The sequence below is a fragment of the Cetorhinus maximus genome, chromosome 2 (genome assembly GCF_964194155.1).
Source record: "Cetorhinus maximus chromosome 2, sCetMax3.hap1.1, whole genome shotgun sequence".
NCBI lineage: Eukaryota > Metazoa > Chordata > Chondrichthyes > Lamniformes > Cetorhinidae > Cetorhinus > Cetorhinus maximus.
The window spans coordinates 38627101-38649109 of NC_135880.1; the positions used below are offsets into that span (position 1 = coordinate 38627101).

The 22009-nt window shown below is 41.3% G+C and overlaps 1 protein-coding gene across 2 annotated transcripts in view; it reads left to right on the forward strand.

Annotated features, from left to right (window-relative positions):
- Nucleotides 1-6797: 6797 nt before the first annotated feature.
- The window catches only part of LOC144693609 (KH homology domain-containing protein 4-like), a 46136-nt gene continuing 30924 nt past the window's right edge, over nucleotides 6798-22009 (forward strand). The window contains exons 1-5 of one of the 2 annotated variants that reach the window (XM_078563425.1): nucleotides 6798-6907; nucleotides 10480-10738; nucleotides 13342-13467; nucleotides 17969-18048; nucleotides 21104-21156. In XM_078563425.1, coding sequence (XP_078419551.1) covers nucleotides 6879-6907; nucleotides 10480-10738; nucleotides 13342-13467; nucleotides 17969-18048; nucleotides 21104-21156 — 547 coding nt within the window. In that variant the 5' untranslated portion in view covers nucleotides 6798-6878. Of the gene's footprint in view, nucleotides 6908-7246; nucleotides 7377-10479; nucleotides 10739-13341; nucleotides 13468-17968; nucleotides 18049-21103; nucleotides 21157-22009 lie in introns of those variants that run through there. The other variant, XM_078563435.1, reaches the window with a different exon arrangement.

A 22009-nucleotide genomic window follows, 5' to 3' on the forward strand; every position in this document is an offset into this window, starting at 1 on the left:
ATCCAGGACAAAGCAGCCCACTTGATTGGCACTACATTCACAAACATTCAGTCCCTCCATCACCAACGAACAGTAACAGCAGTGTGTACCATCTATAAGATGCACTGCAGAAACTCACCAAGACTCCTTAGACAGCACCTTCCAAACCCTTGACTACTACCATCTAGAAGGATAGGGGAAGCAGATACATGGGAACCTGGAAGTTCCCCTCCAAGCCATACACCATCTTGCCTGGAAATATATCACTGTTCCTTCACTGTTGCTAGGTCAAAATCCTGGAACTCCCTCTCTAACAGCACTTTGGATGTACCTACACATGGACTGCAGTGGTTCAAGAAGGCAGCTCACCACCTCTTCTCTAGGGCAATTAGGGATGGGCAATAGATGCTGGCCTAGCCAGTGACGCCCACATCCCGTAAATGAATTTAAAAAATACAAAAAATATTTCTTTGTACAAATAAAGTTACTCAATTACAGTGCAGTTTTATAAAGTAAACACAAAAAGATCCTGCAACAAATGGGCAAATGTTACATGATCAAATTTCCAGGTTTACATTCTCAGAGTTGGCAAATTCTGCTCCTCTCAACCTCAAAACTAAATGTAAACTGACCTTCTGGTGAGAGTAGCATTCAATCGCAATTATTAATTGGGTTAGAGTCTACTACTTTTTATAGGAAAGAGTTTGACATTTCTCCCACCATTTGTATTTTTTACTGGACAAAAGTATAAAAGGATCAGCAGGTAAAGTGGATGGATAGAATTAAGATACTGATCAGCCATGAACTCATTAATGGTGGAACAGGCTTGAGGGGCTGAATGGCCTGCTCCTCTTGCTATGTTCCAATTGAAAGTTGCTCTCTGGTTGATGCTGTATCATAAAATATTGTACCGAAGGGACAGGCTGGTACCAGTTGAAGGTCCAGTCTACTCTGAAGGCTAGGCCTTATTAACCATAAGCTGGTAATTTGGAGGCAAATAATAAGCTCCGTGGGGTTACCCACAGACTCCAAGCCTAGGATGCTCCATTTTTGTAAGGGGGGGGAGAGGGGAGAAATCTGCCAGTACAGCCCAGGTGGTTTTCGTGGAGCTCGGAGGAGCACTCCCGCTTTGGTTCCCAAACCTCCCGAATTGGTGGCTTATCCTCTGGGTGCTGCGGCTGGAGAGAAGGAGAAAATGCTGGAGTACAGAACATACATAGTATTTACAGCACAGAAACAGGTCATTCTGTCCAACAGTTCAATACTGGCTTTTATGTCCCACACGAGCCTCCTCTCACGAAGTAGAGTTTGTGGTTTGCATGCAGGGGATTTCTCACACAACAGCTTTAAGTTCTTGTGTCCAATCCTTCTTGCCTCTGGTGTCATGAGGGAGAAATCACGAAAAGCCACAGTTAGTGGTGTGGAGCTACCAATACTGAGGCAGCGACATAGGTGGCACAACTCATTTATCAAATTTGGATCAAGTCCAAAGCCAGAAAAGAAGTAAGATGGACACACAAAATATGTTAAGCCGCAAATAAAGGACTGGTTTAAACACATTTTAAAAAGGGAATTAACTTCAAACTATATTTTTTAATAAGGGTGTGTTATGCAAATAGAATACATAAACATGCATTATCATTGCACTATTCTTTTATTTCCAATTTAAGAGGTAAAACTGGACAAACTGTTATTTTATTTTGCTAAATAAACTGCTATGAGATCTAGTACATAATTCATATATGAGGAGAATTACTTTAAATATGTCTTACAAATCTTTTTTCGATAGATAAGAATGGGTAACCCTTAACTATTGTACTTTGTCTACAGTGAAGTTTTATAAAGTAAAGACAAAATGATTCTGCAACAAGTGGGCAAATGTTACATGATCAAATTTCCAGGTTTACATTCTCAGAGTCAGCAAATTCTAACTCCTGCTTCTCTCAACCTCAAAACTAAATGTAAACTTACCTTCTGGTGAGAGTAGGATAAGGGAACACAAGTTCAAGCTAGTAAAAGGGCATTTTTAGGACCGATATAACAAAGTTTTTCTTCACACGGGGATTGATCAACACAGAAGCACAGAATTACACAGTGCAGAAGAGGCCCTTCGGCCCATCGAGTCTGTATCGACACATGAGAAACACCTGACCTACCTACCTAATCCCATTTACCATCATTTGGCCCATAGCCTTGAATGTTATGACATACCAAGTGCTCATCCAGGTACTTTTTACAGCAACCCGCCTCCACCACCCTCCCAGGCAGCGCATTCCAGACCGTCACCACCCTCTGGGTAAAAAAGTTTTTCCACACATCCCCCCTAAACCTCCTGCCCCTCACCTTGAACTTATGTCCCCTCGTGACTGACCCTTCAACTAAGGGGGACAGCTGCTCCCTATCCATCCTGTCCATGCCCCTCATAATCTTGTACACCTCGATCAGGTCGCCCCCTCAGTCTTCTCTGTTCCAACGAAAACAACCCAAGTCTACCCAACCTCTCTTCATAATTTAAATGTTTCATCCCAGGAAACATCCTGGTGAATTTCCTCTGCACCCCCTCCAGTGCAATCACATCCTTCCTATAATGTGGCGACCAGAACTGCACACAATACTCCAGCTGTGGCCTCACCAAGGTTCTACACAACTCCAACATGACCTCCCTACTTTTGTAGTCTCTGCCTCGATTGATAAAGGCAAGTGTCTCAAATGCCTTTTTCACCACCCCACTAACATGTCTCTCCGCCTTCAGAGATCTATGGACACACGTGCCAAGGTCCCTTTGTTCCTCATAACTTCCTAGTGTCATGCCGTTCATTGAATACTTCTTTGTCAAATTACTCCTTCCAAAGTGTATCACCTCACACTTTTCAGGGTTAAATTCCATCTGCCACTTATCTGCCCATTTGACCATTCCATCTATATCTCCCTGTAGCCCAAGACAGTCAACCTCATTGTTAACCACCTGGCCAATCTTCCGCAAACTTACTAATCCTACCTTCCACATAGTCATCTATGTCGTTTATATAAATGATGAATAATAGGGGACCCAGCACAGATCCCTGTGGTACGCCATTGGACACGGGCTTCCAGTCACTAAACCATCCTTCTGTCATCACCCTCTGTCTCCTACAACTAAGCCAATTTTGAATCCACCTTATCAAATTACCCTGTATCCCATGTGCATTCGTCTTCTTTATAAGTGGGACCTTGTCAAAGGCTTTGGTGAAATCCATATAAACTACATCAACTGCACACATTGAACAAACTCCCAGAAGGAATCTTGGAAGCTAAACCTGGAAGCATTTAAGAAACAACTTGGATGCTGCTTGGGAGGACTGCAAGATTCTATGACTTAAGATGGGTCAAATGGCTTTAGTCATTTATAATTATTTTGTTTACTTGTGATGCCATGATATGAATGTACTCTCAGCCAGAGTTCAGTTGGTAGCATTCTGCCTGTGTCAGAAGTTTGAAGGCTCAAACTAGTCCAAATTCACAGACTTGAGCGCAAAAATCAAGCCTGACACTCCGATGTGCAGTACAGAAGGAACAGTGCAATTGCACTGTTGGAGGTGCTGTCTTTTGGATGATTGTCAAACCATGGCTCCATTTGCCCATTTACCTTCCCCTCTTTGATGCTGAACATTCAGTGCTCAGCAAAGGACTCAAGTTTCATACCCTTACGCCCTCATCTCAATGAATTTCGAGCTCAGCACGATGCTGACCTCTTCTTCCGCCGTCTTCATCTCCGTGCTCACTTCTTTGGGCAGGAGTCCTCTCCCCGTTCAACGGATCCTTTTACCCACCTCCAATATTCTCCCTCCACCTGGACCCCCTCCCTCTTGATTCTTACCTGCTCTTGATCTTTTCATTGAGAACTGTCGGCGTGACATCAGTCGTCTCAATTTCTCTGCTCCTCTCACCCACTCTAACCTGTCTCTTTCTGAACTTGCCGCACTCCATTCTCTCAGGTCCAACCCTGACTTTGTCATCAAACCTGCTGACAAGGGTGGTGCTGTTGTTGTCTGGCGCACTGACCTCTACCTCGCAGAGGCTGAGCGTCAACTCGCAGACACTTCCTCCTACCTCCCCCTGGACTATGAGCCCACCACTGAACATCAAGCCATTGTTTCCAGGACTGTCACTGACCTCATCTCCTCTGGAGATCTTCCTCCCACAGCTTCCAACCTGATGGTCTCCCAACCTCGGACGGCCCGATTCTATTTCCTACCCAAAATCCACAAACAGGACTGTCCCGGCAGACCGATCGTGTCACCTGTTCCTGCCCCACGGAACTCATTACTTGCTATCTTGACTCCATTCCCTCTCCCCTTGTCCAGTCTCTTCCCACCTACATCTGCGATTCCTCTGACGCCTTACATAATATCAACAATTTCCAGTTCCCTGGCCCCAACCACCTCCTCTTCACCATGGACGTCCAATCCCTCTACATCTCTATCCCCCACCGGGATGGTCTGAGGGCTCTCTGCTTCTTCCTCGAACAGAGGCCCGAACAATCCCCATCCACCACTACTCTCCTCCGTCTGGCTGAACTTGTTCTCTCACTGAACAATTTCTCCTTAAACTCGTACTACTTCCTCCAAATAAAAGGTGTGGCTATGGGTACCCGCATGGGCCCCTGTTATGCCTGTCTCTTATGGGGTATGTGGAACATTCCTTGTTCCAATCCTACTCAGGCCCCCTCCCACAACTCTTTCTCCGGTACATCGATGACTGTTTTGGTGCTGCTTCATGCTCTCGTCTGGACCTGGAAAAATTTATTAATTTAGCTTCCAATTTCCACCCCTCCATCATTTTCGCATGGTCCATCACTGACACTTCCCTTCCCTTCCTTAACCTCTCTGTCTCAATTTCTGGTGATAGACTGTCCACCAATATTCATTACAAACCTACCGACTCCCACAGCTACCTCGGCTACAGCTCCTCACACCCCGCTTCCTGTAAGGACTCCATCCCATTTTCTTAGTTCCTTCACCTCCGTCGCATCTGTTCTGATGATGCCACTTTCCAAAACAGTTCCTCTGACATGTCTTCCTTCTTCCTTAACCGAGGTTTTCCACCCACAATGGTTGACAGGGCCCTCAACTGTGTCCGGCTCATCTCCCGTGCATCCGCCCTCACACCTTCCTCTCCCTCCCAGAACCATGATAGGATCTCCCTTGTCCTCACTTATTACCCCACCAGCCTCCGCATTCAAAGGATTATCCTCCGCCATTTCCGCCAACTCCAGCATGATGCCACCACCAAACACATCTTCCCTTTACTCCTCCTGGCAGCATTCAGCAGAGATCATTCCCTCCGGGACACCCTGGTCCTCTCCTCCATCACCCCCTACACCTCAACCCCCTCCCACGGCACCTTCCCATGCAACCGCAGAAGGTGCACCTGCCCCTTTACTTCCCCACTCCTCACCGTCCAAGGGCCCAACCACTCCTTTCAAGTGAAGCAGCACTTCACTTGCACTTACCTCAATTTAGTCTACTGTATTCGCTGATCCCAATGCAGTTTCCTCTACATTGGAGAGACCAAACGGAGACTGGTTGACTGCTTTGTGGAACACCTTCGGTCTGTCTGCAAGCATGACCCAGACCTCCCTGTCGCTTGCCACTTCAACACACCACCCTGCTCTCATGCCCAAATGTCTGTCCTTGGCCTGCTGCAATGTTCCAGTGAAGGTCAACACAAACTGGAGGAACAGCACCTCATCTTCCGACTAGGCACTTTGCAGCCTTCTGGACTGAATATTGAGTTCAACAACTTTAGATCATGAACTCTCTCCTCCATCCCCACCCCCTTTCTCCAATAATTTATCATTTTTTTTTAATATATTTTTCTTTTCCCACCTATTTCCATTATTTTTAAATGTATCTCCATGTTTTACCTCTACCTTTTAGCCTATTTCGATCCGTTTCCCCCATCCCACCCCCACTAGGGCCATCTGTCACTTGCTCGTCCTGCTTTCTATCCTTAATGTCATCATTAGCACATTCCTTAGCTAATATCACCATCGTCAACACCTCTTTGTGCTTTTGTCTATGACATCTTTGGCAATCTCTTCTTTGCCTCCACCTATCACTGGCCCTCTATCCAGCTCTACCTGTCCCATCCCCCTCAACCAGCTTATATGTCACCTCATTTCTATATTTCTTAGTTCTGATGAAGAGTCATACGGACTCGAAACGCTAACTGTATTCCTCTCCGTAGATGCTGTCAGACCTAGTGTTTTTCCAGCTATTTTTGTTTTTGTTTCAGATTTCCAGCATCCCCAGTGTTTTGCTTTTATCCATTTGCGCACACAGGCGTATGTAAAAGGCTACACAGCAGTATTTCGAAGTGGAGTAGGGGCGTTATGCCTGATGCCCTGGCCAGTAATTATCCCTCAATCATCATCAGATTATCTGGTCTGTCACATTGCTGTTTGTGGGAGCTTGCTGTGTGCACAATTTGGGTGTCACACTTCCTACATTACAGCAGTGACTAATTTTCAAAGTACTTCATTGGTTGTGAAGCGTTTTGTGACGTCCTCTGGTTGTGAAAGGTGCTATATAAATACAAATCCTTTTCTATTGGGACCTATTGGGACCCGGTTACTCCCACCGGCGATAGCGCCACTCAGTGGTGTGGAGGACTACCAATAGCTCCAGCTTCACTCGTGACCGTGGGAACTCCCAGCAGCTCCACCCAGCGGTGGGGAGGACTCCGTTGAGCTCCAGCGTCACACCCGGGGCGGGGGGGGAAGGGTTTGGGCAGCTCCTGCCCCACCCAGCGGTGAGGAGGACTCCAGGCCGCTGTGCGTCGCCGCCAGGGCCACGTGGTGACGCGCTGCCGTCACGCACGGTGCGTTTTGCGCAGTCTCCGCTCGGCTGGGTTTCACCATGTCGGCAGGATCGCCACAATCGACGGGGTGAGAGCGCGCGGTAGTGCGCGACAGGCCGAGCTCATCTCGATCGCATATTGAGAATCAGGCAGGGTGATGGTGGGCCGCCTGCTAGGTGGCGGACGGTGCGGGGCCGCCATGCGGCTGCTGGCGCGAGTTGGCGTGGTTTGTTTTTGAAAAATAAGCTGCTGCGTTGATGGCGCCATCCCGGACCGAGCCGGGGTAAAACGGGCCAAACCAGTCCGAGCCGGGGTAAACCGGACCCAGCCGGGGTAAACCAGACCCAGGCGGGGTTAAAACGGGCCAAACCAGTCCGAGCCGGGGTAAACCGGACCCAACCGGGATAAACTAGACCGAGCCGGGATAAAACGGGCCAAACCGGACCGAGCCGGGTTAAAACGGGCCAAACCAGGCCGAGCCAGGGTAAACCAGGATCGAACCGGGACAGTTGGTAAAATGTGAGGCCGCGGGAGGGGAAAGCAGAGCCGGTTAGTCGGTATGTGTATGGACAGCTGTCGATCCGTTTGCCACCGTGTGGGAAAGCGATCCTTTAAACCTGTTCATCCCTCTTGTTGTCGCAGGTACTCTTCGCCCTTTTTATGTGAGGGAGGCCCCGAGCCCAACCCCGGGATTGGTTGTGTCACACCCCACCCCCACCCCCCAAGCTGGGAGCAGTGGCTGAGCTTTCGGCTTCCTTCACCGTGCGATCCGCCTCCTGGAGCTCCCCAGCAGGTTTAACAGCATCGGTGGGGAGAAAGACAGAGTTAACGTTTCAAGTCCGTATGACTTTCTTCAGAAACTTAGCTCTGAAGAAGAGCCATACGGACTCCAAACATTAACTCTTTTTTTCCCCTCTCCACAGATGCTGTTGGACCTGCTGAGTTTATCCAGCATTTGTTTCAGATTTCCAGCATCCGCTGTATATCGCCTTTATCCTTTAGCTCCTCATTTTCTTCACCGCTTCAGTCCAGCGACCGGTCAGAGGGTGAGGGGATAATGGGATGTATTTAAAAACTTGACGATAATAAAACTCTGCCAAGTTTCAGCGTCTCCTCATTTGCAGGGCTGACTTCTAATAAATATTCAAGATAAATCTTTTCTGGGCTCCAAAATGTTCCCTCATAATGAGTTGATAGTTACTGGTCAGCCTGTCTACTGATCTGTTCAAATGATGTTGTTGGTATTTCTTGGTCAGTATGGTCACATCTGCCCTTTAGAAATGAAAATCCTAAAATGGACTTATCTTCCGGAATATGTTTACTCTTGTGTATGTTGAAATAAAGATGGTACTGTATTTAAGGTAGTAATTCAATACTGGGTTATTTGCTGATTGAATTTTGTCTTTCGAGTTCTCTACCTTACTGACAGTGGTAACAATTGTACTAGATAGTTACCTATGCTAAGAAAAAAAACACTTTTGGTAAAGCTTACATGGTTAAATAATTTATTTTCTAGTAAACCTTGATCCGTAATGCATTGAAATTTTGTAGTATTTATACAACTGGAGAAAAAACTCAAATTAAAATTACATAGCAGTTAGTATACGAAAGTGATATTTGGCTGATGTTGGATTATGAAACACTACCGGTAATCCAATCCAGCAGTATTAAAATTGTTTCATAATTTTTTTGCCTAAGTTAAATACACTAGATAACTGGCTGTCACCCTAAAATGGATATTAGCATATTTATGTGGAACTTTAAAAATATTTTTCATCAGCTTTTCTTCAACTCCATTTTATCGCACTTCTCACCAGTCCTCATTGGCCTAATGTGTTGACTCTATCCCCGATGTACTGATTTTTTTTGATTGCATGGTGATTTTTTTGTGATATTTTTTAAAGTTCTTTTGCGAGTAATACAGTGGGAGACATTGTCAGTGTATTTAGTACATGCTATGCCTACTGAAAGATGCACAAGTGTGATGTAATTGGAACAGGACATGGATCAATAATATTCTGGTCAGTCTTAATTATTTAAAAGTTTGCACTTTATAGGCTGTAGCGATATTAGGGTTGTGATTAGTCTAAACATTGTTCAAGTTTTGCTCTTTCAGAACTCATTGTGCTGGAACTTTGCATCACTTTTTAAAAAAAAAACTAGTGTATGAAATTAGGAATTTTGAACAAAATTTAAACAATTTTTGCCATTATAATTTACTGTCCTAATAATTTTAGAGGAAATAGAATACACTCTTCTGTTTAGCCGGGCTAAAAGCTATCTTAAGCCTTTGATAAAAATAGTTTGTAAAAATATCAACTAGCCTGACTGAAACTGATCCTGATGTTAGGAATGGCGCCTTGAATATTCTCCTGCGTCTGACCAGCTGATAATGCTATGCTTGTGTTGCTTACTTTTTGATTCTATAGCAAGATTAGCTGTGATGACTATATACTTAATTTCCAAAATATTTTTCCCAATTTTGGGCATTATAATGTTAAAATTATATGCATATATATGCTGTAGCAAGCTCTTCATATCTGTTGGCTTTACTGTTTCAGTTCATCAGTAAACTGTATTTTAAATGAATAAGCACATTAGCGACTCCAGTTACTGCTGGTTGGCTACAAATAATTTGGCCACCACACCTGTACAATAGAAGTGTACATTCAACTGTAAGCCCTCCCTCTTCTCCTATTCCTGCTCCCCAGTAGGTGAATTGAGTGAAAGCCTCATAAGTAATGGACGCTTGCATGAGGCACTGGAAGGTTTAAACACCCAAGGAGTAGTGAAGAAAATTGATGAGATTGAAATAAGAAAGCCTCTGAATTATTATGGTCCTGTGTGGGGTGGGTGTTGAAGTGAATCTGGGCCAGAGTGGATCTGTAGGACAGAACTGCCCAAAACTTAGCACTGGATTGTCTGTTAAGATATGAATGTGAGAGTAGACCGGTTTTTGCAATTGAAAAGCTTGCCATTGGGAAAGTAATGCCAGTGTAGACTAGCACGTTTAGCCAGCATTTTTTATACATACTGCTTGGAAAGATGTTTTTGAAAGGTTGAAATTTTTAAATCTGGTTTTGGTATTTTTATTCTCTTTTTAATCTTGCCAGTTAACTTCCCTCCCCAATTGTTGAAGGCTCCTTGCTGCCTTACAACACAGTACAGTGGGAGCTGGTGGGCTCCAACATTCCTTGTCCATGTTACCTTTATTCCTGTGAACGTTGGTGGATGTTGGCAGACTATATGATTGCAAGGGATAGCACATCAGAGACAGATCTTGTCCTTGTCCTCCATGTGTGCATTTTAGCAGCTGCTCAAGGAATGAAGTAATTTGTAGGAATCGTGGTAATTTGTCTTTTTCCTAACCTAAGATGTTGAGGTTATTTGTAGCAGCCGTCACCTTGGCTGAAATTAGTTAAATCGGTGCAGACAAGTGATCTTCCTTATTCAGTCAATGTCAAGTAAAAACATGTCATGATGTATTTAGATGCAGATCACTCCATGATTTGGATTGAATACTTTGCCAAGGGAGGAGAAATATCATGAAATGTGTTGGAACTACAACTGATGGACTGGATCATTTCTTTTAACACCTAAACTAAGATAACTATTTTCTCACAAACGATATTAACAAACAACATGTTTTTGTTACTCTAGGCGCCGTAGTAAATGGGATTGTCCAGAATCAATTCCTGTATCAATGGCAGTGTCGATAGAGTCTCAGATGAATAGTTTTCCTGTCACAATGCCACAAGTTGCAATTCATGGTGGAGGTCTCTCTGGTCCTCCATCGGTCAGTCAATCTCCTCAGTCTTCATCAGAAGCATTAGATGCAGCCGCTGCTGCCGCAGCAAGGATTAATGCCATGTTGATGGCAAAAGGGAAACTGAAGTTACCACAGACACCAAGTAACAGAGTAAGTGATGCATTATTTTTAACATTTTATTGAACAAGAATGCAGGTTGCTGCACTTCAACTGTCATTTTAACACTGGACAGTTTAATACCATTTCACAATACTGCAAATTTCATAAGTATTCTGCATATTTTATTGGCAAGATCTATACACATTTTTAGTTTCAGTTCCATATTCTCACAATTGCTCATATTTTTCTGTTTAATTTTCGTCAATGGTTATATCTATTTGTTTCAGTGCATCAATAAATCATTAGTTAGCTTTTCTTCTTGACCAGTCAGAGAAGGCAATTCATTCTTGTGGGTGGCAAAACATCTGTTCAAAAGTTAAGGACTATATAAAGTGATTCATAAAGTTCTGTGTTTTTGCTCATTCTCTACCTCCCAAGTTGCATAGGACGCAAAACTTTGGATGAGTCAGAAAGCTATGGGTTCAAGTCCAAGTACAAACGCACACATGTAATCTAGGCCGACACTAGCATGCAATACTGAATGTTATCCAAGGTGTCGTGTTTCAGACGAGACATTAAACCTTTATGCTCACTTGAACATACATATGAATTAGGAGCAGGAGTATGCCACTCGGCCTATCGAGCCTGCTCTTCCATTCTCTGAATGTATACTCAACCCCACATTCCTGTTTACCCCCGATAACCTTTTACCCCCTTGTCAATCAAGAACCTATCTAGCTCCGCCTTAAAAATATTCAAAGACTCTGCTTCCATCATGTTTTGAGGAAGAGAGTTCCAAAGACTTACTACCCTCTGAGACAAAAAATTTCTCCTCATCCCTGTCTTGAATGAGCGATCCCTTATTTTTAAACAGTGACCCCTAATTCTAGATTCTCCCACAAGAGGAAACATCCTCTCCACATCCACCCTGTTAAGACCCCTCAGGATCTTAAAGGTTTCAATGAAATCACCCCTTACTCTTCTAAATTGCAATGGATACAAGCCTAACCTGTCCAGCCTTTCCTTATAGGACAACCCGCCATTCCTTGTATTAGTAAACCTTCTCTGAACTGCTTCAAAAGCATTTACATCTTTCTTTAAATAAGGAGACCAGTACAGTACACACAATACTCCAGATGTGGTCTCACCAATGCTCTGTACAGTGAAGCATAACCTCTCCACTTTTGCATTCAATTGCTCTCACAATAAATGATAACATTCTATTAGCTTTCCTGATTACCTGCTGTACCTTCATGCTAACCTTTTGTGATTCATGCACTAGGACACGCAGATCCCTCTGAATCTCAGAGCTCTGACCATTTAGATAATAAACTTTTTAAAAAATTCTTCCTGCCAAAATTAACAATTTCACATTTGCCCACATTATCCTCCATTTGCCAAATATTTGCCCACTCACTTAACCTATCTATGTCACTTTGTAGCCTCCTTATGTCCTCTACACAATTTACTTTCCTACCTATCTTTGTGTTGTCAGCAAATTTAGCAACCATTCCTTTGGTCCCTTCACCCAAGTAATTTATATAAATTGTAAAAAGTTGAGGCCGCAGCACTGGTCCCTGTGGCACACCACTTATCACATCTTGCCAACCAGAAAAAGACCCATTTATGCCAACACTCTGCTTCCTGTTAGCTAGCCAATCTTCTATCCATGCTATTATGTTACCCCCACTATGATTATTTTCTCATATGATTCCCTGGCATTGTTTGAAGAAAAGGGAATTCTGGTCTTGTCCCAAGTGAAATTTAGAAACTCTCCTTTTAAGCATTCTGAGAACTTATTTGAGAATTTTCAAAAGAATCTTGGCCAGCAGATACCCTGTCTTAGTCTACTCTGACCTCTTACCCCCAGGTGTTTTATCTCTTTGATTTTCTGTTGAAATGCAAACTAACTGTTGATCTTTTGTTGCACCATGAGTTTAGTGGAACGTGCTCACAATTTGATAAATTTGCTCATTAATCCAATATTTCACCATATCCTCTAATTGTAGATTGAAGAACTGGAATTGAGGACTATGTAGCAAAATATAAATTGCCGGTCATATAAAAATTGGATTTTTGTGTTGTCTTTTGTCACTGGCTCCTGAATCCCAGGCTAGCCTTGGGGATTGTCATGAAAATGAATATAGGAACAGCAAATAAGCCATTCTGTACCTCAACTGCATTTACCCACCTTAGCTCTGTATCCCTTGATACCCTTACAATCTCACCCCTTTCTGTTAGGTATCATCCTCATCAACTACTATGTCCCAAGGGGAGAAGGAAAGCTGGTGAGACTGTTGCTAAGGAAAGCAGAAGCAGTTGTTTGATTTTGAAATACAGTCAGGTTGACTTAAGTCATGAATATTGAACATTTGACTTTCTAGAAACAAAATATGGTAGAAATGAGTAAAGGGCATTCAACCAACTCTACCTCAAGACTCTATTTAGCCACTTTGCATGTTTTCTTACTGCATACCTATGTTTTTTGAAGAATTAGGTTTAAAGTTTTCTTGCTGTGTCATTTGCTGCACTAGACGGAAGATTATAACTTGAATAAGTATGAAGAAATTAACTTCTTTAGTTTATTAAAGAGGGAAATGCTTGTGTCAAAAACTCCTAAATAATTCAATTCATTTGATAACTTCTCCTTCCAGTCAAAGTCTTCAAAATCGATGTCCCATCTAAAGAACAAAGATGATATGGTGGTTGCTGAAATTGAAATTAATGATGTTCCTATTGTCTGTAGAAATCTACTCACAAGAGGTCACACTCAAGATGAAGTAAGTAATTAACAAGTATCTTAAATTAACTTCTTGGATATTTTGTATCCAGTTTATGAAAGAGTGGAGATTATGAAAGAATTTTCAAATAACTGCAAGTGAGAAAAGTAAACATTTTTAATAGAATATGTAAATACATATAGAAATAAACTTCTATTTATATAGCATCTTTAATGTAGTAAAATGTCCCAAGGTGCTTCAGAGCAGCATTGTGAAACAAAAGATCAAGCCATATATGAGATATTAGGGCAATTGCCCTGAAACTTGGTCAAAGAGGTAGGTTTTAAGAAAAGAGGGACAGAGAGGTGAATAGGTTTAAGGAAGGAATTGCAGAGCTTAGTGCCTTGGCACCTGAAGGCATAGCTGCTATTGGTGGACCGATTGAAATGGAATATGCTTGAGACACCTTCTGTTTGTAGAATAGCATGGCCTGGATGTGAGAGTTAGTTGTAAAGAGTCTTTTATAATTAATCACTCTTTTGAGGGTGATTTTTTTCCAATCAGTTTCCTAAGATGAGTGGCAGATCAGATGATTGGTCAGGATATAAAGAACGGCAGAGAATGACTAAAAGGTTAATGGTGAAAGAAACTAGATTATGAGAGGAAACTAGCTAGACATGTGAAAATTGATAGCATGAGTTTCTACGGGTATTTAAACAGGAAAAGAGTAGGTAAAGTGAGTGTTGGCCTTCTAGCAAGTGAGAATGGGGAGTTAATAGTAGAAAATAAGGAAATGTTGGATGAACTGAAATATTTTGCTTCTGTCTTCACTGTGAAGGATACAGAAAACATTCCAGTAATAGGAGGGGAGAGAGGACCTTGGTGAAATTACAATCACTAGGGAAGCAGTACTGAGCAAACTGATAGAGCTGCAGGCTGACAAGTCTCCGGGTCCAGATGGACTTCATCCTAGGGTCTTAAAAGAGGTGGCTAATGAGATAGTAGATGCGTTGGTGTTAATTTTCCAAAATTCCCTAGGTTCTGGAAAGTTTCCATCAGATTGGAAAGTAGCAAATATAACCCTCTATTCAAGAAGGGAGGGAGACAGAAAACAGAAAATTATAGGCCAGTTAGCTTGATGTCTGTTGTGGGGAAGGCATTAGAGTCGATCATTAAAGAGTTAATAGCTGGGCACTTAGAAAAGTTCAAGATAATTGGGAAGAGTCAGCATGGTTTTATGAAAGGAAAATCATATTTAACCAATTTATTGGGGTTCTTTGAAGGGGTAACATGTGTGGTGGATAGAAGGAAGTCTGTAGACATACTGTACTTGGACTTCCAGAAAGCATTTGATAAAATGCCACGTCAAAGGTTATTGTGGAAAATTAAAGTTCATAGTGTAGGGGGTAACCTAGGTAGAAGACTGGCTGGCAGAAAACAGAATGTGCATAAATGGATTTTTGTCTGGTTGACAGGATGTGATGAGTGGAGTCCCGCAGAGTTCTGTGCTGGAGCCTCAACTTTTTAGAATTTACATCAATGACTTAGATGAGGGGAGCAAAGGCATGGTAGCTAAATTTGCAGATGACACAAAGATAGGTAGAAAAGTATATTGTGAAGAAGACATGGGTTTTGTAGACGGATATAGATAAGTTGAATGAGTGGGCAAAAATCTGGCATATGGAGTATAATGTAGGAAAATGTGAAGTTGTTTACTTTGGCAAGAAGAATAAAAAAAGAGTATTACTTAAACGGAGAACAACTGCAGAATTCCGAGGTGCAAAGGGATCTAGGCGTTCTCGTGCATGAGTCACAAAAAGTTCGCATGCAGGTACAACATGTAATCAAGAAGGCTAATGGAATGCTATCCTTTATTCCTTTGAACATAAAAGTAAGGATGTTATGCTTCAGTTATACAGGCCATTGGTGAGACTGCATCTCGAATACTGTGTGCAGTTTTGGTCTCCTTATTTAAGGAAGGATATAAGTGTGTTGGAGGTGGTTTATAGAAGATTTACTAGATTGATACCTGGAATGAGTGGGAGCATCTTAAGAGGTTAGGTTGGACTGGAGTTTGAAAGAGTGTGGGGGATGGGTGACTTGATTGACGTATATAAGGTCCTGAATGGTCTTGACAAGATGGATGTGGAAAGGATTTTTCCTCTTGTGGGTGAGTCCAGAACTAAGGGGCACTGTTTTAAAATTAGAGATCATCCTTCTAGGATAGAGTTGAGGAAAATTTTTTTCTCTTAAGAGGGTCGTGTGACTTTGGAACTCTGCCTCAGAAGGTGGTGGAGACGAGGTCACTGAATATTTTTAAGGCAGAGGTAGATAGATTTTTGTTAGGCAAGGGAATCAAAGGTTATCAGGGGTAGATGGGAATGCGGAACTCAACACAAACAGATCAGCCATTATCTTGTTGAATGGCGGAGCATGCTTAAGGGGCTCCTATTTCGTATGTTTGTATTTACTCCATTCTCTGCATACAAATGACATATGCTGGGCAGGTAGCTAATTAAATGGCCCAGGTTATTTGCCAGTCAGAAAGCCCCAAGAACCCATCATGCTGAGGGGTAGCAAGGACACCCACCCAAACCGGTGGGGGGGAGGGCCGAGGGGAAGGAGGAGTTAGGAAACATGCAACAGAATTTTTGATGACTGCAAGTTTACATGGTAAAAAGTAGGAGGCTCGTCAGGGTGTGTTGCAAAAGTCAAACCTAGAGGTGATGGGTGAGAGTTGTAGCAACAGATGAGCTGAGACAGAGTCTCATGCTTGACAATTCAAATAATTGTCAATGTTGTGTGTTTTTTTTTGAAAAGTTGTCCGTAATCAATTCCTGAGAGACAATTAGAGCCATAGAATAGAATCATGCAGCACAGGATGAGGACATTCAATCCATTGTGCCTATCCTGGCTCTTTGAAAGAGCTATCCAATTGGTCCCAAAGCCCTGCTCTTTCCACGTTACAAAAGTACCCTCTATTTTTTTTGTAGTATGCAGCTGATTCATTTGTGCTTGGACTCTTTGAAACTTCTTACATGGCTGTGCACACACTGTAACTTAAAGGTGCTGACTTGTGCTTGGCCTGCGCAGGTACCTCTGGGTTGCTGTGTGAGGGAACATTCACATTTTTCCTTTTAAGTATTTGTCCAATTCCCAGTTGAAAGTTATTGAATCTGCTCCCACCATTCTTTCAGTAAGTGCATTCCAAGCCATCTAACTGGCAGTATAAAATAATTTCCCCAAATCTTGTTAATTATATTAAATCTGTGCCTCAATCTATCAACCTTTTTTCCTTATCGCTTTGAAAACACCGCTTTCTGCTGTAAAGAAGACAATCCCAGCTTCTAGTTTCTCCACATAACTGATGTGTCTCATCCCTGATATAATCCTAGTAAATCTCTGAACTCTCCCCAGGGACTTGACATCCTTGGCAATTTTTAGAAAAACTCTTTGTCAGTCACCTGTGTACCTGTTCTCAATATGTTATTTCATCAGTCAGTTGTAACACTCAATATTGAATGGCAATATAGGATTACAATGAAAATACGACAGGTGCAACCATTCCATGCTAGTGTTTATGCTTCGCTCTAGCCTCCTCCCATCTTTCCTTATCTAAATCTATCATTGAAATTCTATTCCCTTCTCCCACATATGCTTATCTAGCTTCCCCTTAATTGCATCTGTACTGTTTGTTTCAACCACTCCTTGTGGTAGTGACTTCCACACTCTTACCACTCTTTGGGTAAAAAAGTTTCTTGGTGACTATCTTATGTTGATGACCTCCATTTATGCTCTTCCTTACAAAAGGAACCATCCTCTGTCCATTCTGTCAAAACCTTTCATAATTTTAAATATCTCTTATTAGGTCACCCCTCAGCCATTTTTCAAGAGAGACCCAGCCTGTCAATCGTTTCCTGATATATATTCCTGAGCATTTTTGGTATCATCCTTGTAGATCTTCTCTGCACCCTCTCCACTGCCTGTATATCCTTTTTATAATATGGCGACCTGAACAACATGCAGCACCCTTAAGGGTGATCTAATCAATGTTCAATACATGTTTAGCATAACTTCCCTACTTTCCAATTCAACCCCTCTAGAAATCACCTTGCTAACCTGTGGCACAACTTTTATTTATTGGTGTATTTGTATTTCAGGCTTCCTTTGTTTCTCTACCTCATCAAGACTTGCACCTTCCAAGTAATAAATGACTTCCCACCAAAATGTACTACCTCATATATATCGGTGTTGAACTTCATTTGCTAATTGTTTGTTTAATTTGCAAGTTTATTAATGCACTCTTGTAATTTGTTGCAACCATCCTCAGTATTTACTATCCTGCCCCAATTGAGTGTGATCTGCAAATTTAGAAATTGTGTTTTTAGTTTCAAGATCCAAATTGTTAAATCTAAATTGTGATCAGCAGTGGTTCCAGCACTGATCCTTGTGGAACACCACTTTTCACCTTATGCCACTCCGAATAAGTGTTTGTGTGTTCTCATGTACTGGTAATGTTTATTACTATCTGATATATACAAAGCAATTCATTTTTTTTCAGATAAACAAAATCAGTGGTGCTGCTGTTTCCACCAGAGGGCGTTACATGAATGCAGATGAGAAGCAAATGGCAGCACAAGGGTAAGCATCGTTTGCATTTTGCAATTTATTCCAGAAATGTGTCATTCTAGTGCTCCAGGACAAAACATATTTTCCATGTTAGGCTGAGCAGTGTGCTTTAATTAAAAACAATTAAATTTGTGATTAAATAGTTATTGTCTACCATGTATATGCTAAAGCAAAATAAATACTTCCTTTTTTTGGGTTAAGAAATCTGTTTTGTTGCAGAAAGTTGGAAGTGCTCATTTTATTTCATTTCTGTCTCCCATTTTAAGTGGAAGTTAGTGGCTAAATGTTACAGGAACTTCCAAAGGAGAAAGGGCCCACTAAATTATACACATTATTTAGAAAATTACTCCTGTGCTAAGATTTTGAAAAGGCTGGAGACTAGAGACGTTTTTGAAGAAGCTGCTCTTTATTGTAATACTGTTTAAAATAATGGAAATTCTGGAAATGTTTTAATAGGCCATTCAACACCTGAAAGTAAAAGATCACTATTTGAGATGTGACCTTTTTCTCTCATGCTGATCAATTTTCTGTGTAGTTTCTGATTTTGTTTTCTTTTTAATTTATTCTTTCATGGGATGTGGGTGTTGCTGGCTAGGCTAATATTTGTTATCCATCCCTAATTACCCTTGAGAAGATGGTGGTGAGCTGCTTTCTTGAACCACTGCAACCCATGTGGTGTAGGTACTCCCACAGAGCTGATAGGAAGGGAGTCCCAGTGATGGTGAAGGGTGGTGATGTAGTACCAAGTTAAAATGGTGTGTGGCTTAAAGGGGAGGTGGTGGTGTTGCCATTCATCTGCTGTCCTTGTCCTTCGAGATAGTAGAGGTCGCAGGTTTGGAAGGTGCTGTTGAAGGAAGCTTGGCAAGTTACTGCAGTGCATCTTGTATGTGGTGCACAGTTATTTCATACTTTTTATTTCTACAAAGCTGAAAAAGTGGAATTAAAAAGTTTCTCTTTTGTGTCTTTTTCCACTTGTTTTGCCTATAAAGTAGAATATTGTACTAATCTACATGGGACACCCGATGAGCTTGTCCCTCAGTTTTATAATCCCCATGTGCCTCAGAGGATTTAGTCAGGACACTTCAATTCTTTGAATCATGCTGCAGTAACCATTTTCAACTTAGTATTTTACTACCTTTGATAAAATTCAACCTACCCATACAGCAACACCCCTTTCCCTTGAAGGCTCCAACATGGAAACTGAAAAACACCTATGGTTTTTAGGGGAATGAAAGCAGAGCTACTTATCATTTTTCCTTTAAGAAAGTATTCTCAAGCTTTAGACAAAGAAGATTTTTAAAGATGGCTTATTTCCTTTACTTATTACACATACAGCTTTCTTTAAAACTCATGCCAAACTTTGGTGGTATAGTGTTTGTCCTGATGAGAGCAAGATGAAAACCTTTGACAACATGTCTCTCTTTTAGCAATATTCAAGTTCTGTGCCACCAAGCGACATAAAGAATTCTGTAATTTCTTAATGAGAGACTTAATATTTTCACAAGTTCACAAGGTAGGTTCGGATGAAAAATGCCCTTCACTCAAATTCATTTGAGCTCTTCCTTCTGGAAAACTACCATCTTCGCATTACAACCTCTGGGTTCTTAAATGAGTCCAGTGTCCACCCTACCCCTGTCGCTGATTCATTTGGATTGTGATCACCACCTGTGTAAAAACAGAATTTCCATGGTCTATCCTAAATTTGCCCTGAAAAATCTTAACTCTGTGCTACTATGCAACTGCAGTGGGACATTTGCAAATGTTAATCCCAGTTGTTCTAATCTGCTGTGTATCTTCTACACCTCTGAGATTAGTCTTTCTTTTGAGTAGAGCATCATATCTGGTAGGATTGATACTTATTTGGCTATCCACTGACCAACTGAGGAGTAATCTTCCTTGAAATTTCATTCTGTATTCCTACGTGCAATGTAAGGGAACAGCATAGAATGTATATTTGTAAATAAGTAATCGTAAAAGAGGGCTGTTTCATTATGGCTATCAGTAATATCGTATTTAATAAAATACATAATAGACCCAGAAGGCCTTATGTACTAGGACGTCTTACAAAGAAGAATGCTGTAACTCAAAATGCATTTTTCTGAGATGCCATTTGCGTGTACAATAAAAACTTTTAATACAACTGACCATACACAGAGTTGTGCTATTAAAATGTCAGCTGTGGCTCAGTGGTCATACTTGTGTTTGAATCCCCATCCAGGGACGTGAGCACAAAATCTAGTTTGACGTTCTTATGTAGAACTTGGGGGACTGCTGCACTGTTGGAGATGATATCTTCCATTAAACCTTGAACTGAAACCTGGTCTGCCCTCTCAGATGGACTTAAAGATACTAGGCTTTATTTCAGAGAAGAGCAAGGAAATTCTCCCTGATGTTCAGTCCAATATTTATCCTTCAACCAACATCGCTAAAACATATTATCTGATTATTATCATGTTGTTTATAGGACCTTACTGTATTCAAATTGGCTGTTACGTTTCCTACAATACAATGGTGACTATACTTCAAAAGTACTTCATTGGCTATAAAGCACTTCGCGATGTCTTGAGGCTGTGGACAGAATTGTATAAATGCAAGCCATTTTTCTAAAATTTTATTTGAATGCACAGTAGGAGAAATTTGATAATTGTTAGTCCAATTAGGATATTGTCCTGGCTAATACTTATCCCTTAATAAACATCGCTAAAACAGATTATCTGTTGTCATTATTGCGCTGTTTGTGAAACCTTGCTCTGTGCAAATTGGCTGCTGTGTTTCCTACATTACAACAATAACGACACTTCAAAAATACTTAATTGGCTGTAAAGCAATTTGTGACATCCTGATATTGCAAAAGGTGCTATATAAATGCAAGTCTTTTAGTTACAAAACAGTTTTCTTTGCCTAACTCGTTAGTTATCAGTAGATAATTGATTAAAACAGTAACCTAGAAGTACAGTTTGTGCATTTTGTTTTAAAGCATAAAGTCTGTTTTATCTTTGGTTCCGTTGTAATGCATTAGTAACGTTGAAGTTAAAGCGCTTTAAGTCAATAATTATTCTTTCTTTAGGGATCGACCCCTCTACCTTTGCATACAGGCACAGACGCAGAAGAGTGTGGACAGTAAGACTTGTTGAAATTGCTACGTGTCTAATTTTCACTTGATTAAAAATTCAGTCATTTTTGTGTTACCTGGATGATAGTTACAGTCTATATACTGTGTCATAATCATTAGAGCTACAGAACATTGGATGCTATGTGACAAATAATAGACTATTTTTAGTTTATAATAATAGGTTTGTTTCTCTTGACTTTGATAAATGTAGATTCTAAGTTGAGTTTTAACTGTTTATTTTTCCCCTCTAATTTTTTTGTCCTCTTGTGAAGGTGTGAAGTGGGGTATGGTTCCATGGGGTTGGTCACTTCCATGTACTTTCCAAAATGGCCATTGTTTATATCTTGCCAAAATGGCCATTGTTTATATATGATCCTGACCTTGAGTATCAGTGGGCTATTTCTGTTCCCCCCCACCTCCAACTCCACCTTCTCTTCCATCCTTTGTTGCAGAATGAACTTGGCTCACTTAATATAGGAAGGAGTCAAATCTGTCTTTGGCTCACCTACTCATTCTATAAATCTGCTGTAGAACGACTGTAACTATCTTTAACACCTCACCTTAGTTCAATTTCATTTGAATTAAATTAAAGCTTGGACTAATGTGTAACAAAATACTGGTATTTAAATAAGCACTTTCATGCAAAACTGTATACAGTTTTTTTGACATTATTTTGACACACAACTTATGAGACATTAACGTTTGGGGAAACACAATAGATATTTTAATTATATGAACTTGTCTTCTTGGGTGTTTTCCAGATGTTGAAGGATGTCATATATAGCGGAGGTATTCATTTTGGCCAGGAAACTGCTGGTTTTGAAGATAATGTGTAAATTGTTCACGTCAGAATTAATATAA